Source organism: Choloepus didactylus, chromosome 2 (genome assembly GCF_015220235.1).
Source record: "Choloepus didactylus isolate mChoDid1 chromosome 2, mChoDid1.pri, whole genome shotgun sequence".
NCBI lineage: Eukaryota > Metazoa > Chordata > Mammalia > Pilosa > Megalonychidae > Choloepus > Choloepus didactylus.
Window position 1 is genome coordinate 186,422,939 of NC_051308.1, and position 17,586 is coordinate 186,440,524.

At 40.1% G+C, this 17,586-nt stretch overlaps 1 protein-coding gene and 1 pseudogene across 2 annotated transcripts in view; one reads left to right on the forward strand and one right to left on the reverse strand.

Annotated features, from left to right (window-relative positions):
- LOC119513981 overlaps positions 1–11,394 on the reverse strand; it is a 59,751-nt pseudogene extending 48,357 nt beyond the window's left edge.
- A 548-nt stretch (positions 11,395–11,942) lies between these two features.
- LOC119527242 (cytochrome P450 2J2-like) overlaps positions 11,943–17,586 on the forward strand; it is a 32,643-nt gene continuing 26,999 nt past the window's right edge. The window contains exon 1 of one of the 2 annotated variants that reach the window (XM_037827081.1): positions 11,943–12,225. In XM_037827081.1, coding sequence (XP_037683009.1) covers positions 12,016–12,225 — 210 coding nt within the window. In that variant the 5' untranslated portion in view covers positions 11,943–12,015. The remainder of the gene's footprint in view (positions 12,226–17,586) is intronic. The other variant, XM_037827080.1, reaches the window with a different exon arrangement.

Genomic DNA, 17,586 nt, shown 5'->3' on the forward strand with positions numbered 1-17,586 from the left:
AGAGTGTGAAGGAGGAGTCCTCTTTCATTCTTCTCGCTATGGATATCCAGTTCTCCCAGCCCCATTTGTTGAAGAGACTGTTCTGTCCCAGTTCAGTGGATTTGGGAGCCTTATCAAAAATCAGTCCACCATAGATATGGAGGTCTATTTCTGAATTCTAAATTCAATTCCATTGATCAATATGTCTATCTTTGTCCCAATATCATGCTCTTTTGACTACTGTGGCTTTATCACAGGCTTCAAAGTCTGGAAGTGTAAGTCCTCTGACATTGTTTTTCTTTTTTAGAATGTTTTTAGCAATTCTAGGCCCTTTCCCCTTCCAAATGAATTTGATAACTAGCTTTTCCAAGTCTGCAGAGAAGGTTGTTGGAATTTTGATTGGAATTGCATTTAATCTGTGGATCAGTTTGGGTAGGATTGACACCTTAACAAAGTTTAGCCTTCCTACTCATGAACATGGAATAACTTTTCATCTCTTTAGATCCCTTTTTATTTCTTTTAGTAAAGTTATGCAAGTTTCTATGTAGAGAGGTCTTTAAGTTTATTCCTAGATATTTGATTTTTTTTAGTTACTATTTAGAATGGAATCTTTTCCTTGAGTGTCTCTTCAGTCAGATAATTTCTAGTGTATAGGAACATTACTGACTTCTGTACATTAATCTTGTATCCACTAATTTGCTAAATTTGTTTATTACCTCAAGTAGCTGTGTCATTTATTGCTCAGGGTTTTCCAAATACAAGATCATATCATCTGCAAATAATGAGTGTTTTACTTCTTTTGAATTGGGATGCCTTTTATTTCTTTGTCTTGCCAGATTGTTCTGGCTAGAACTTCTAGCACAATGTTGAATAACAGTGATGACAGTGGGCATCTTTGTCTCATTTCTGATCTTAGAGAAAAGCATTTCAGTCTCTCACCATTGAGTATTATGCTGGTTGCAGGTTTTCATATAAGCCCTTTATCATATTGAGGAAGTTTCCTTCAGTTCCTACCTTTTGAAGTGTTTTTATCAAAAAAGGATACTGAATTTTTTTGAATGATTTTTCAGTCTCTATTGAGATGATCATTTGATTTTTCCCTTTTGATTTGTTAATGTGTTGTAATACATTGATGGATTTTCTTATGTTGAGCCACACTTGGTCTTGTTGTATGATTTTTTAATGTGTCTTTGGTTTCAATTTGCAAATATTTTGTTGACAATTTTTACATCTATATTCTTTAGGGATGTTAGTCAGTAATTTTCCTTTCTTGCAGCATCTTTATCTAGTTTTTGTACTAGAGTGATGATGGCTTCATAAAAATGAGTTAGGTAGCATTACATTTTCTTTGATTTTTTGAAAGAGTTTGTGTAGGAATGGTGTGAGTTCTTTTAGAAAAGTTTGGTAGAATTCCCCTGTGAAGCCATCTGGCCCTGGGCTTTTATTTGTAGGAAGTTTTTTGATGACTGATTGGATCTCTTTATGTGTGATTGGTTTGTTGAGGTCTTCATTTCTTCTCTGGTCAGTCTAGGTTGTTCATGTGTTTCCAGGAAATTAACCATTTCCTCTAAATTGCTTAGTTTTTCTGGCATACAGTTGTTCATAGTATCTTCTTATGGTTTTTTAAATTTCTTCACAACCCACAGTAATGTCACTCATCTTATTTGTTATTTTATATATTTTGTTCTCTCTTTTTGACTTGGTCAGTCTAGCTAAGGGTTTGTCAATCTTGTTGCTCTTCTCAAAGAACCAACTTTTGGTTTTATTTATTGTGTTGTTTTTTTGTTCTCCATATCATTTATTTTTGCTTTAATCCTTGTTATTTTTTTTTTCTTCTACTTGGTTTAGGATTAGTTTACTGATCATTTTCTTGCTTCTTCAGTTGTTCCATTAGTTCTTTGATTTTAGCTATTTCTTCCTTTTAATGTATGCATTTAGAGCTATAAATTTCCCCCTCACTACCACCTTCACTGAATCCCATAAGTTTTGATGTGCTGTGTTCTCATTTTCATTTGTCTGTAGATATTTAGCAATTTCTCTTGCAGTTTCTTCTTTGACCCACTGATTGTTTAGGTGTATGTTGTTTAACCTCCATATTTTTGTAAATGTTCTACATCTTTGATAGTTATTGACTTCTAGTTGCATTCCACTGTAGTCAGAGAATGTACTTTGAGTAATTTCAATCTTTTTAAATCTATTGAGGCTTGTTTTATGCCCCAGAATATGATCTATTCTGGAGAAAGTTCCATGAGCACTAGAGAATAGTATGTATTCTGGTATTTTAGGATGTAATGCTCTATATATGTCTGTTAAGTGAAATTCATTTCAATTTCCTTATTGGTCCTCATCTGGTTGGTCTATCTATAGGATAGAGTGATGTATTGAAGTCTTCCACAATTATTGTGGAAACTTCTATTGTTTCCTTCAGTTTTGCCAATGTTTGTCTCATGTACTTTGGATCACCTTGATTGGGTGCACAAACATTTATGATTCTTATTTCTTCTTAGTGAATTGTCCCTTTTATTAATATATAGTGTCCCTCTTTGTCTCTTATGACTTCTTTGCATATAAAGTCTATTTTATCTGAAATTAGTATTGCCTCCCCTGCTTTCTTTTGGCTGTAGCTTGCGTGGAATATTTTTTTCTATCCTTTCACTTTCAATTTCTTTGTGTCACTGGGGTCTAAGTTGAGTCTTTTCAAGCAGCATATTGATAGTTCATATTTTTTTAATCCATTCTGCCAATCTATTTCTTTTAATTGGAGAGTTTGATCCATTCACATACAATATTATTACTGTGAAGGCAGTTCTTGAATCAGCCATCTTATCCTTTAGTTTTTATTTGTCAGATCTATTTTTCCCTCTCTCTCTTTGTTTCCTTTAAGTTACACTTATTAAAACTTTTCAGTTCTGTGCCCTTCTCCAGACCTGTCTTGCCTATCTTTTTTCTCAGCCAATACAACTCTCTTTAGTATTTCTTGTAGGGCAGGTCTCTTGTTAACAGATTCTCTCAGCATTTGTTTGTCTGTTAACATTTTAAGCTCTCCCTCAATTTTGAAGGACAGCTTTGCTGGATAAAGAATTCCTGGTTGTCAATGTTTTTCTTTCAGAATTTTAAATACATCATACCACTGCCTTCCCACCTCCATGGTGCCTGCTGACTAGTCAGTACTTAGTCTTAGGTTCTTTTGCTTGTATGTGGGGAATTGCTTCTCCCTTGCTGCTTTCAGAACTTTCTCCTTCTCTAGATATTTGAGAATCTGATCAGAATATGTTTCAGAGTGGGTTTATTTGAATGTATGCTACGTGGTGTTCATTGGGTAACTTTAGTTTGCATATTTTTGTCATTTAGAAGGGTTGGGAACTTTTTCCCAACAATTTCTTCCAATATTCTTTCTAGTCCTTTACTCTCCTCTTCAGCTTCTGGAACACCAATTATTCTTATATTTGTGTGCTTCATGTTGTCCATCATTTCCCTGAGATTCATTTCAAATTTTTTTATTTTTTTCATCATTCGTTCTTTTGTGCTGTCACTTTCCATCGCTCAACCCTCGAGTTCACTAATTCATTCCTCTCCCTCTTCTAATCTGCTGTTATGTGTCTCAAGAATATTTTTAATTTGATAAATAATATCTTTTATTTCCATAAGATCCACTATATCTTTTTATCTACTCTTGCAAATTCTTCTTTATTCTCTTGTAGGGTTTTCTTCATGTCCTTTATATCCTGAGCCATAATATTGTTATTTTTGTGTACTTCTTTGATTAATTGCTCCAAGTTCTGTGTCTCCTCTGGCTTTTTAATTTGGACATTTGGGTTATCTGTATCTTCTGGTTTCTTCATATGCTTTATAATTTTCTGTTGCTTTTGGCCTCTCAACATTTGCCTATCTTTAAAGAGTTCTTTTAGGATATGCAGGATGATTTGAACATTTATCTATAATTTGGCAGAACTACAGCTTCGTGGACTGCACTTTCCCTTACCTACCAGCAGATGGCACTCCTGAGCCATTGCTTACTTTCAAGCCAGTTCTTCCCAACTTCCTCTATGCACTGAATGGGAATCCAAACCATGTGGAAGTCCAATCAGGACACCAATTTTCCGTGTGTACTGGGGACTATCAGCCCTGGCGGGGGGGGGGCATGCCCTGTGCAGTTTGGCAGGAAATCCACTCCAGGACACAGTGATCCTGGCCATTCCTGGCTCTGCAGATGGAGTACTCTGGGGCTGCAGAGCTGCATGTATCACCTTCCAGCTCAAGTGCTCCACAGTCACTGTTTGCCATGCATCCATGAGTCCTTGGGATTGTGGGAGAGCTGCTGGTACTTCTGTGCAGCAACTTTGCCTCTGGGTTGTGTACACCAGGGGCTTCTGTGGAGGAAGAGTGGACACTGTCACAAGCCCAGTGAATCCCAAATTCCCTCAAGCACTCTCTTGGCTGTGGGGCTGTGAAGGGTTATCTCCCAGCCAACTGCAAAGATGGCTGCTCAGCTCTTTGTTGCTCAGATGTGGCCCTCTCTCTCTAGCTAAGCCAACTTGGCAGGTGAAATCATTGCCCTCCCCCCTACATGGGATCTGACACCCAGGGGAGTAAATCTCCCTGGCAACATGGAATATGACTCCCGGGGAGGAAACTAGACCTGGCATCATGGGATGGAGAACAATTTCTTGACCAAAAGGGGGATGTAAAAGGAAATGAAATAAGCTTCAGTGGCAGAGAGATTCCAAAAGGAGCCGAGAGGTCACTCTGCTGGGCACTCTTATGCACAATATAGACAACCCTTTTTAGGTTCTAATGACTTGGAATAGCTAGCAGTAAATACCTGAACTATCAAACTACAACCCAGAACCCATGAATCTTGAAGATGATTGTATAAAAATGTAGCTTATGAGGGGTGACAATGTGATTGGGAAAGCCATATGGACCACACTCCCCTTTGTCCAGTGTATGGATGGATGAGTAGAAAAATGGGGGGAAAAAAGGCACCTAGTGTTTTTTTTACTTAAGATTTTTGTGTGTGTGGTAATGAAAATGTTCAAAAATTAATTTTGGTGATGAATGCACAACTATATAATGGTACTGTGAACAATTGATTGTATGCTTTGTATCACTGCATGGTATGTGAATGTATCTCAATAAAATTGAATTTAAAAACAAAGATGGCTGCTCAGGGTGTGGGAAACTGCCCACTTCTGCGCTTGTCTGCCTGCTCAAACCACCAGTCCCTGGCATGGGGGCTCTTGGCCAAGTGCTGAGGAGGGTGCCCCAGCGATGCTCACCTCCACACTCATCCACTGCTCTAACTGCCCATTCCCCATTGACATTTTGGACCAAACACTCACCTGTCTTAAATGCAGTCTCTTGATTTCTCCAAGTACATGCTCACTATGGGTGTAAAAGTCCCTGCCCAGCTGCTGGAAACCTGGAACTGCTATTCTGGAGCAATTTGTGTCCTTTTTCTAGTGTTTATCATGGTGGAAAATTTTGCTCTGTCTCTCGTAATCTGCCATCTTCCTGCATTCTGCCCATTTTTAAATCAGGTTGATTTTTTTTTAAAATGTTTATTAATTTTATTTATCAAAAGTTTAAAAAATTATAAAAAACATTTCCAGATAAAATAAAACAAAGGAACATGACAAATATCCTGAAATAACTTAATTGCTTCCAATATGCTCCTACAATACCATAAAAAAAATGAACAAACTACAGTCATTCCTGAACATTCCTGTATCATTAAGATTACCCTCAATATCTTATCTGTTCATATTAGATCTTTGTTCCCCCTTCACTAACTGCTGTCTATCTCTAGGTAGTCTACATTCTACAATAAGAGTTCACATTACTATAAACATACAATGTCTCTCCCTTTGTATCTGACTTATTTCACTCAATATTACGTCCTCAAGTTTCTCCATGTTGTCATATGCGTCACGACCTCATTCCTTCTCACTGCTGCATAGTATTCCATCATATGTATGTACCACATTTTGTTTATCCACTCATCTGATATAGGACATTTGGGTTGTTTCCATTTCTTGGCAATTGTGAACAATGCTGCTATAAACATCAGTGTACAAGTATCTGTTCATGTCACTGCTTTCAGGTCCTCTGTGTAAAAACCGAGAAGTGAAATTTCTGGATCATAGGGTATCTCAATACCTATTTTTCTAAGGAACTGCCAAGCTGTCTTCCGGAGTGGCTATACCACTATACAGTCCCACCAGCAATGAATAAGAGATCCAATTTCTCCACATTCTCTCCAGCATTTGTAGTTTCCTGTTTGTTTAATGGCAGCCATTCTTATTGGTGTGAGATGATACCTCATTGTAGTCTTGATTTGCATCTCCCCAATAATTTGCAAAGATGAATATTTTTTTCATGTGTTTTTAGCCATTTGTATTTCCTCTTCAGAAAAATGTGTTTTCATATCTTTTGCCCATTTTATAATGGGGCTATTTGTCCTGTTGTCATTGAGCTGCAAGATTTCTTTATATATACAAGATGTCACCCTCTAATGAGGTAGATATTTTCTCCCATTGATTGGCTGTCTCTTCACCTTTATGACAAATTCCTTTGAGGTACATAAGCTTTTAATTCTGAGGAGTTCCCATTTACCTACTTTTTTCTTTTGTTACTTGTGCTTTACCTGTAAGGTCCAAGAAGCGTCTTCCTAATACTTGGTCTTGCAGATATTTCCCTATATTATCTTCTAGGAGCTTCTGCTGGTTTGGATGTATTGTGTCCCCCACAATGCCATGTTCTTTGATGCAATCCTGTGGTGGCAGATGTATTAGTGCTGATTAGGTTGGAATCTTTGGATTAGGTTGTTTCCATGGAGATGTGACTCAATCAACTGTGGGTAATACCTTTAATTAGATCATTCCCATGGAAGTGTGGACACACCCATTCAGTGTGGGTCTTAATTAGTTAACTGTAGCCTTATAAAAACTCAGACAGAAGGAGCTTGCTGCTGCTGCCAAGAGAGACATTTTGAAGATGGCCATTGAAACTAGAATTTTGCTAATCCAGAGTTTGCCTGGGGGAAAATAAGAGAACACCCCCAGATGCCTAGAGAGAAATGTCCTGGGAGAAAGCCATTTTGAAGCACAACCTGGGAGCAAAGGAAGAAGACACCAGCCATATAAAAGAGCTGACACGCAGAAGGAAATTAGTGCTGCAGCTTACAGAGACATTTTGAAGACCGCCATTGGAAGCTGATGCTGACATTTTGGAGAACACCATTTTGAAACACAACCTGGGAGCAAGCAGATGCCAGCCACATGCCTTCCCAGCTAACAGAGGTTTCCCAGATGCCAAAGGCCTTTCTCCAGTGAAGGTACCCTATTGTTGATGCCTTACCTTGGACACTCTATGGCCTTCAGACTGTAACTTTGTAACCAAATAAACTCTCTTTATAAAAGCCAATCCATTTCTGGTACTTTGCAAAATGGCAGTATTAGCAAACCAGAGCAGATTTTGGTACCAGAGAAGTGGGGTGCTGCTGAGTTTGCAAATACCAAACACGTTGGAACAGCTTTATAAATGGATAAGGGGAAGATTCTGGAAGAATTGTGAGGAGCTTGATAGAAAAGGCCTAGATTGCTTTGAAGAGACTGTTGGCAGAAATATGGACTCTGAAGATACTTCTGATGAGGCATTGAGCAGAAATGATAAATGCGCCATTGCAAACTGGGAGGAAGGCCATCCTTGTTTTAAAGTGGCAGAGAATTTGGCAAAATTGTGATCTGGTATCTGATGGAAGGCAGAATTTGAAAGCGATGAGCAGATCTCCAGACTATGTGTGGAGGACGTCGCCTGACTCTGCTTGCAGTTTACAGTAAAATGCGACAGGATAGAGATAATCTGATAAATGAAATCTTGGGTACAAAGAAACCAGAAAATGATAGTTTGGAAAATTCTAGGCTTCCAGAACATGAGACCCCAGAGGCTACAGCTCCATGTGAGGATTTAACCAAATATGGAAACCAACCACCATTTCAGTACAAACCAGGATTGGAGATGGAGTTATCCGGAAAGGATTTGTGGAAAGTCCTATTGTCTGATGGTTTTGACCCCTGCAAACTGCATGCCAAGCCTACAAAATTTTTGTGAAATCTGTATAAACGGAACCACTGCTGGTCTGGACTGGAGGAGATGAAGAAGGACAAATTGAAGGAAAAATTTCTTCAAAGACAGAGCCATGGAGATTGAGGTTTGAAGTCAAGAGGTCTTGGGCAGGAAGAGCAGAGTGGCCCACACAGGTAGAAAGGGTGAGTTTGCCCAAGAGGCAGAGCACAGGCCTTCCACCTCTAGGTTCACGAAGAGTGCTGCCACCCCAGGGGTCTGAGAGGGTGGAGCACATCCCCTGGGGATTGGGGAGAGTCTGGCCACCACCCCACTGTTAGAGAGGGGAGAGCCTTTGTTCCAGAGAGGTGGAATCTGGGTGGCACTCTGATGTTTGAGAAGGGTGGGGCAGAGAAAAAAAGGTGGTCTCCCTAATGTGTGGACGTGTTGGAGCACTTATGCCAGCGTTTGGGGAGAAAAGGCTGTCGCGTAAGCCTTTGGAAAGGGTTGGATTCCTGCTTTCTCAAGCCCCAAGGATGAAACATCATTGTGTAAATGACTGTCAGACTTTGAAATCTAATGAAGTTTGCCCTGCAGGATTTAGGAACTGTTTTGGTCCTGTTAACCCTGTTTTCCTTTCAGTTTCTCCTTATGGCAATGGGTATGTTTATCCTATGACTGTCCTTCCTTTGTATATTGGAAGCAGATAACTTGTTCTAAGCTTCACAGGTCCACAGCCAGAGGGGAATTTTGCCTTAGGACAGACCACGCCTATGACTGATTTTGATGGGATCTTGTACTTATCTATTGCTACTGAAATGATTTAAGTTTTTGTGATATTGTGATGGGATGAAGTATTTTGTGTATGGAAAGATCATATCATTTTGAGGTCCAGGGGGTAGAAGTGCTGTTTTGGATGTATTATGTCCCCCCAAATGCCATGTTCTTTAGTGCAATCTTGTGTAGGCAGATGTATTAGTGCTGATTAGGTTGGAATTTTTTGATTGGGTGTTTCCATGGAGATGTGATTCAGTCAACTGTGGACAAGATCTTTGATTGAATAATTTCCATGGAGGTGTTAACCCACCCATTCAGGGTAGGTCTTAATTAAATCACTGGAGCCATACAAAAGAGCTGACAAACAGAAGGAACTTAGTGCTGGAGCTTACAGAGACATTTTGAAGACAGCTGTTGGAAGCTGATCCTGACATTTTGGAGAATGCCATTTTGAAGTGCCACCAGGGAACAAGCAGACACCAGCTACCTGCCTTCCCAGCTAACAGAGGTTTCCCAGATGCCAATGGCCTTTCTCCAGTGATGCCTTACCTTGGATACTTTATGGCTTTATGGTTTATTTGTAACCAAATAAACCCCCTTTATAAAAGACAATCCATTTCTGGTATTTTGCAAAATGGCAGCATTAGCAAACCAGAACAGTGAGGTGTAAAGTATAACCCATGAAGAAATGGGCTACACTCAAAAGAACTTCATGAATTTCTTCTAATTTATAGAGACAGGAGACAGGGGAGAATGTGTAGGAATGGATATTAATGGTGGAAGAAACAGAAAATTAGACCTTCAAATCTTATGGAGTTTACCCTGCTGGGTCTTGGACTTGCTTGAGACCCATGAGCCCTCTTTTCCTTCCAATTTCTCCCTTCTGGAATGAGAATGTCTATCCAATGCCTGTCCCACCATTGTATAGCCTTGGAGGCCAGTTCCAAAGCCAAGAGGGCTCTTCTTAGCTGTCTCTTTTCTTGGGTTTCTCTGGTAAACTTCTAGCTGGTCTGTGGTAGAGATTATTGCTCCCATGGAGCTACCAGTTTCCTCTTAATTGCTTACCACAAAAATCTCCACTGTTGTCAAGATCTCAGTCAAGCATAAACTTCCCCACTCTCTGTTCTAACTAAATCAGTTCCCTTGGTGAGAGCTTTAGTTTTCTCTTTTCTTATGGCCTGCCTCTCCCCCTGGGAAAAACCTCTGTGCCACTACTCCAGAGGTGAGGGTGGGGACAATGGTCCACTTCTGTTGCATTGGTATTGCTGCTTTCTGAGCAGGGCACTGGGCAGGGACAATACTCTCTGGTCTTCATGGCTTGCTTCTGGTGTAGGAATTCTGTCTTAAGAGTGCATGAAGGGGGAGATTATTGGTGCCCCAATAGTCTCAGCTGCAAGCCATGGGCCTGAGGTGACAATTCCACACTACAAGTTGGGGCTGGGTGGAAGAAGAGATTCCTTAACCTCTCAGCTGCTCTTGCCTAGACTAGAACTACTGCAGCATGCAGTTGGGGGCAGGGTGGGTGAGAATGTTGGCAGCCTTTCCCTTCCTTGGAAGTGAAATCCGTAAGTCACAACTGGTAGTTGTGGGAACAGGGTTCCCCGTATTCTTGGTTAAACTTGCCCAGCATGTACCTTCCATTGTGCAGAGCTGGGAGTTGGGAAAGGGAAGGAATGGGTTATCGCTCAGATGCCACATATTTTACTGTTATTATTGAAATTTGGTAGATTTTTCTGAATAAAAGATTCTCCATTTATTCTATGGCCTTGGGCTAATTAGCAGATACTTTAAATGGATGTATTTTTTGAAAATAATTTTCACTGGTTGTAGTTGTTTTGTTGGGTAGGCAGTCCACAGAGCATCTTATGCTGCCACTCCAGAAGTTGTCCCCCTGCAGCACGGTTTCAATGCAAACAAGTTGAAAAGGAAAGGAGGGAGATAACAAATCTAAATGTCCATTAATACAGGAATGGGTAAATAAATACTGTTATAGTGTCAGAGGATTACATGGTGGTGGTTAAAATGAATGAACTAGCCACCTCTATCAATCTGGAGAGATATCATATCCATAACAGATTGAGAAAAAAAAAGAAGAAGAAGAAGAAAAGCAATGTGTAGCCTATTTCAATAACAATATTATATTTTTTTCTTTTTAATAAAAGGATTTAAGCATAATATGTGTCTGGACCTTGTGTATGTGAGTGTGTGCTATATACTATTCCAGAACTATTCTGCATGTTTGAGTACCTCACAAATGGTGAGACACAGGTGGGCATGGGATGGCAGGAAAGGTTGGAAATTGGAGGCCTAGCACTGTCTTGGGATTTCCAAGAGACTCAAAAGGCAAACCAAAAAGAAAGACACACTCCCTCAACAACCTTCTGGACTAGGCTCAGTCCTAGGAGTTTTGCTTTTTATTCTGCAAAACACTTCTCAAGTACAAAAGCTTGGTTAATCTGGCAACAATCCCTGTGAGGTTTACCAGTCTGGGAGATCTGTTTTTTCACCACTTATTGAGTCCTCAACTTTCCGTGTCTCAGTGTCCTCAACTGCAATGCCGACTAACAAAGGCATCTCGCGCACAATTTTGTAAGGATGAAATACTTTATGTAGAGAGACCAACTCGCTGGCTGGCATGCAGTAAGAGCCCAAGAAATGTTAGTTGCTGCTGTTATCGCACTGTTTACCAGGCGCAGTTCCAATAACTGTGTGTGGAGATGACTAAGAAATAAGGAACCCAAGTGTCTGCTGCACAATCTGAGATGCATTAAAACCGCAAACCCAAGAACACCAACGGTTTCAGAGAAAGACCTGAAAATAGAAAAGAAAAACGCTCCTAGCCTAGCCTTCAAAATAGAAAAACGCTTCAAAATAGAAAAAGAAACACGCTCCTAGCCTGGCCTTTTCCAAGACCGTGTCCCGAGATGCGATGCGGGCTCTCCCAGGAATCAAGCGCCTGGCCTGCTGCACCCAGGGCCTGGCACCCGGCAGGCAGCACAGCTGGGAGCGGCGCAGCGCGGCAGGGGGCGGGACGCGGCGGGAGCTGGATTCGGTGGGGCGGGAGGGGCGGGACGTTGCTGAAAGCGGGGCGGGGCAGTGGGCGGGTGCGGCGAGGAGGAAGTGGGGCGCAGAGTGGCGGAGACTGGCGGTGACAGTCCTGCTCCGACCGCGGATGAACAGGCTGGCATCCCAGTCATGCTCTCGGCGTTAGGCTCCCTGGCGGCCGCCCTCTGGGCAGGGTTCCATCTGCGTTCTCTCCTGCTGGGTGCCGTCGCCTTTCTGTTCATTGCTGATTTCCTCAAGAGGCGGCGCCCAAAGAACTACCCGCCTGGGCCTCCGCGCCTGCCGTTCGTTGGCAACTTTCTCCAGCTGGGCTTTAAGCAGCCGCACCTGCAGCTTCAACAGGTAGGAGCGGGCAGAGGAGCCCGGGCGTGCCTTGGCCTGAACCTGCAGGGCGAGGGGCATCCAGGGGCCGGAAGGGAAGGGTATGGGTGGCTCTGCCGCTAAAGCTGGTAACCTGGGTAAACCCCGCTTTGAGGCTCCTCTTCCTCATCCAGATGACATTTTCTACCTGCCCTTTATATGGGTGAAATATTATTAAATGGTTACTACTCAAGTATGCTAGGCATTTACCTTCCTTAATGCATTTAATTATGTTTTCTTGTTAAATGTGATTGCAATATATTATTTATAATGATTGCTTTGTCGTCTGTAACATTACTATGCTGTAAAGCATCTTGAAAAATGCTCTATTTTCCTTCTTGGAGGTTCCATTTCCCGTGTGTGAAATGGTGATAATAATACCTCAATCAATACTCACCACTTTTCAAGGGGAATACTGCCCCCACCACACTAACTGAGCTTCTTGCCTTGGGCCTGCTCCCCTTTCAATGCACTCTCACTAAAGTAATAATCTACATCTGTCATGCACTGTTTAAATATTTCAGTGCCTCCCATTGTCTCCAGAATTCATACTCCTTACCAAAGCACATGAGACCCTCCTTGACCCAATTTCCTTCCACTTCTTTATTCTCATGTCCCACCAAGGCTCCCCAACTCTAACCTTTCTGAATTCCTTAAAGTTCCTCCAACATTCAACACTTTCTCAATAGAGAAAATGTACCCAGCCAAGAGTCAACACTGGGGTTGGTGGTTATGAAGATTAAATAAGATAGTTAATAGGCAACATTAATGTAGCTTATAGAAGGGCTCAAAAAATATTAGTTCTACTTTTCCTACAATTACCCAGCATAGTTTAAAAGCATATCTACATTACTGAAGTACAAATGGACAAGATTTATCACTTTCAGGAAGAAATACCAATTGGCAACTTTGGATGATAGAATTTAACATAGAATTGTAACAGTAGGCCTTTAAACCCATGGCCTTGTTTTAGAAGTATGTTGTTTAATTTCCCAGTGATTGGAGATTTTTCCCATTATGTTTCTGTTAATGATTTCCAGTTTGATTCCATTGTCTTCAGAGAAAATACTTCATATGATTTCAGTTCTTTTAAATTTGTTAAGGTTTGTTTTATGATTCAATATATGGACTATTGTGATGGAGGGCCCATATGTGCTTGAAAAAAAATGCGTATTCTGCTATTGGTGGGTGGAGGATTCTATGAATGTCAGTTAGATCCTGTTGTTTGATGGTGTTCAGTTCTTCCATATCCTTTGCTAATTTTTTGTCTATTGGTTCTACCAATTACTGTGAAGGAGGTGTTGAAGTCTCTGCCCATAATTATAGATTTATCTATTTCTCCATTCAGTACTGTTGGGTTTTCCTTCATGTATTTGGCAGCTCTGTTGTTTGGTGCATGCACATTTAAGATTGTTATGCCTTTTTAGTTAATTGATCCTTTTGTCATTATGTAATGTCTCCCTGTCCCTGGTGATTTTCTTGGCTCTAAACTCTACTTTGGGTGATATTTATATAGCCTCTTAGGCTTTCTTTTGATTAGATTTTAATGGAATATTTTTGTTCTAGTTTGCTAATGCTGCCAGAATGCAAAACACCAGAGATGGATAGGCTTTTATAAAGGGGGTTTACTTGGTTACAAAGTTACAGTCTTAAGGCTATCAAGTGTCCAAGGTAACACTCAGCAATAGGGTACCTTCACTGGAGGATGGTCAATGGTGTCCGGAAAACCTCTGTTAGCTGGAAAGGCACGTGGCTGGCGTCTGCTCCAAAGTTCTGGTTTCAAAATGTCTTTCTCCCAGGATGTTCCTCTTTAGACTGCAGTTCCTCAAAAATGTCACTCTTAGTTGCTCTTGGGGTATTTGTCCTCTCTTAGCTTCTCTGGAGCAAGAGTCTGCTTTCAATGGTCATCTTCAAACTGTCTCTCATCTGCTGCTCCTTTGCTTTCTTCAAAGTGTGCCTCTTGGCTGTAGCAAGTTCTTCAGAATGTCACTTTCAGCTGCACTGAGTTCCTTCTGTTTGTCAGCTCATTTATATGTCTCCAGTGATTTAATTTAGACCCACCCTGAATGGGTGGGACAACACCTCCATGGAAATTATCCAATCAGAGTCATCACCCACAGTTGGGTGGAGCACATCTCCATGGAAACACTCAAAGAATTATAATCTAATTAACACTGATAGGTCTGCCCACACAAGATTACATCAAAGATAATGGCGTTTGGGGGAACACAATACATTTAAACTGGCACAATTTTATACATCCTTTTACTTCTAACCTATTTATATCATTGTAATTCAAGTGGATTATTTATAGACAGTGTATATTTCAGTCATTTTTTAAATTCATTCTGCCAGTCTTTGTCTTTTAATTAGTGTATTAGATCATTGATGTTTAATGTAATTATTGATATATTAGAATTTAAGCCTGCCATTTTATTATGTTCTCTTTGTTTTATTATTGTTCCTTCTGGTTTTCATTCAGTTTCTCTTTCCTGTCTTCCTGTGGGTTACTTGAACTTTCTTTTAAGAATTCCATTTTGTTTTATCTATACTGTCTTAGAGCATATCTCTTTGTACAGTTTTTTTTTTTTATGGCCACTCAAGATATTACAATATAAATACATACATTATTGCAATCTACTAGTAGCAACACTTTACCACTTAAAGTTGAATATAGATTCTCTACCGCTAGGTAGGTTCCTTTACAATTTCTCCTTTATGATATAATTGTCTTAAATATTACCTCTAAATATATCAAGAACCACATCAGAAATATTATAATTTTTGTTTTTCACTGTCAGACGTGACTTTCAAAGTCAAGGCAAGAAGAATAGTCTATTGCGTATACCAATTTATTTGCCCTTTGTGTTATTCTTTCTTCATTCTTGAGGCTCCACCTTTCCTACCAATATTATTTCCTTCTGGTATGAAGAACTTTCTTTGCTATTCTTTTAGAGCAGGTCTTCTGCTGACAAGTTCTCTTAGCTGTCCTTCATCTAAGAATGTCTTTATTTCACCTTTATTTCTGCAATATATTTTCACTGGACAGAATCCTGGGTTGACAGCTCCATTCTTTCAACCCTTAAAAGTGTTGTGCCACATTCTTCTGGCCTTCGCCAGTCTCTGATGAGAAATCTTCTTTCATTTAAATTGTTGTTCACCATAGGTAATGGTGACTGAGTTCAGAATTTGTTTCTGACTGCTTTCAAGATCTTTTTTTTTCCTCTATTTTTTAGAAGTTTGTGAAGTGTCATGGTCAGAATTTCTTTCCATTTATCCTGTTATGGGTGAATTTCTTTGAGCTTATTTTCCTTGGGTTTACTCAGTTTTTTAAATCTCTAGGTTGATTTCTTTTTCCAAATTTAGGAAATTTTCAGTCATTATTTCTTCACATACTTTCCACTCCACACTATTTTCCCTTTCTTGGGAGTTTTCAATTTTGATGGCATTAGTGCAATCTTCTGTTTTTGTACCACAGGTCAATCTGTTTCCTCTGTGTTTTCAGATTGGATACTTTCTATTGATCTTCAAGTTCACTGCTTCCCCTATCATTACCATTCTGCAATTGCACTCATCTCTTGAGTTCTTAATTTCAATTATTATCTTTCTCAATACTAAAATTTCTACTTGGTACTTTATTTGCTGTATTTCTTTGCTGAGATTTTCTATTTCTTTTCCTTTTATCTCAGTGTCCATTACTACATGATGGAGTATGTTTATGATAGATGCTTTAAAATATTTATCCAATAAATCTAACGTCTGTGTCATTTCAGTGTCGATATCTGTTGGTTGTGATTTCTCATTCAAGTTGAGATTTTTCTGGGTTTTAGTAAGATGAGAAATTTTGAGCTGTTATCCTAGATATTTTGTATAAGTTATAAGATTCTGGATACTCTATAAATTTTCTATTTTTTTAGGTAGTCAACCTGTATAGATTCAAGATGCTTACTTCTTAGGCTGTGGTTCAAAGGTGACTGTAGGTATAAAGCTTCTACAGTGCTATTCTAGTCTACCTCACCTATGTGTTACCCAGATGATAGGGCTGTATCCCATAGTCTCTCCAGTGCAGGCCAGGGAGAAGGATGGTTGGGAGAGAAGACAGTGTACTGTCACTGAGTTCTCCAGGTAGGGGAGCTTCCTCCTTACTGCAGGAGGGATGGAAGTCAGTGTTCTGTTCACAGGCTTAATGGGGAAGAGGCACTTCCTTGTTACATAGACTTCGAAAGTCTGCCCACTACCCCTTCCAGGGATTCTCCTTACTGCTGTGCACAGGTGGAAGTCAGAGTTCAACAGACAGTGGTTCCTCCTCAACACTGCAGTGTTGAGTAGAAGTCAGAGTTTCACCCACAGACTCTTCAGGGGAGGGCGCCACCATGTTATGCAGATCTATGGTGGAAGTGAACTTTCCACCCATGGATACCATTAATGTAGCACCCTTAGGGTCAAGGGCACTGCATCTTTTTCATGGATTTTTGCCTCAAGAACAGGCAGATGAAAAGATTCCAAGTTTTCTGTTTATTGTACCACTCTTTTCTTGATCCTTGGCTAAATAGAACAGGCTTTTATTGAAGCTCTCTTTTTTTTTTTTTTTTGTCTGTCCTCATTGATGTTGTAGTAGGAGAGTAACATGGAAGGCTTTTACTCTACTTGTCCAGAATGAGAAGTTAAAGACTTGTAGTACCCCTCCCCCCCAGCATCTACTCTGGACCTACCACATGGGCTCCTTCAATTAATGGACCCTACATTCTACTCACACTGGGTAGCTTGTTTGTCCCTGAACACCCAGATTTTTCTGCCTTTGCATTTACATATGCTGTTGCCACAGCATTATCAGCTGAGTCATTTAACTTAGCCTGAAGTTCCCAGCTGTTTCATGAACACCATTATTGAGTACTCAGAATTAGTCAAGAAGGCTAAGAAGTTCACCCAAGCAACCAGCAAGATGGAAAAAATCTAATTGGTTTATATGGTCCCATTACTGCCACTTACTAGAAGCAAATACCTGTACTTTGCAGGCAAACCCACCTGAGATTGAATCTTGGTGCCGCCCTTAGTAGCAAGTCAGGACATACCATGCCTTCGCATTATACATTCTTTTGCTGGCATCCTGAACTTCACTGAAGATCTAGCTCAAATATTGCCTTATCTTAGATGATCTGTCTGTTATCTGGGGTGGATATTCATCTCTTCTTGTCTCTTTCTACCTCCATTATAGCTTATGTTATCTTCTGCTATACATTAGTTTTTCTGTGCAGTCAGCCCTTATCTGGGGTGGATATTCATCTCTTCTTGTCTCTTTCTACCTACATTATAGCTTAGGTTATCTTCTGCTATACATTAGTT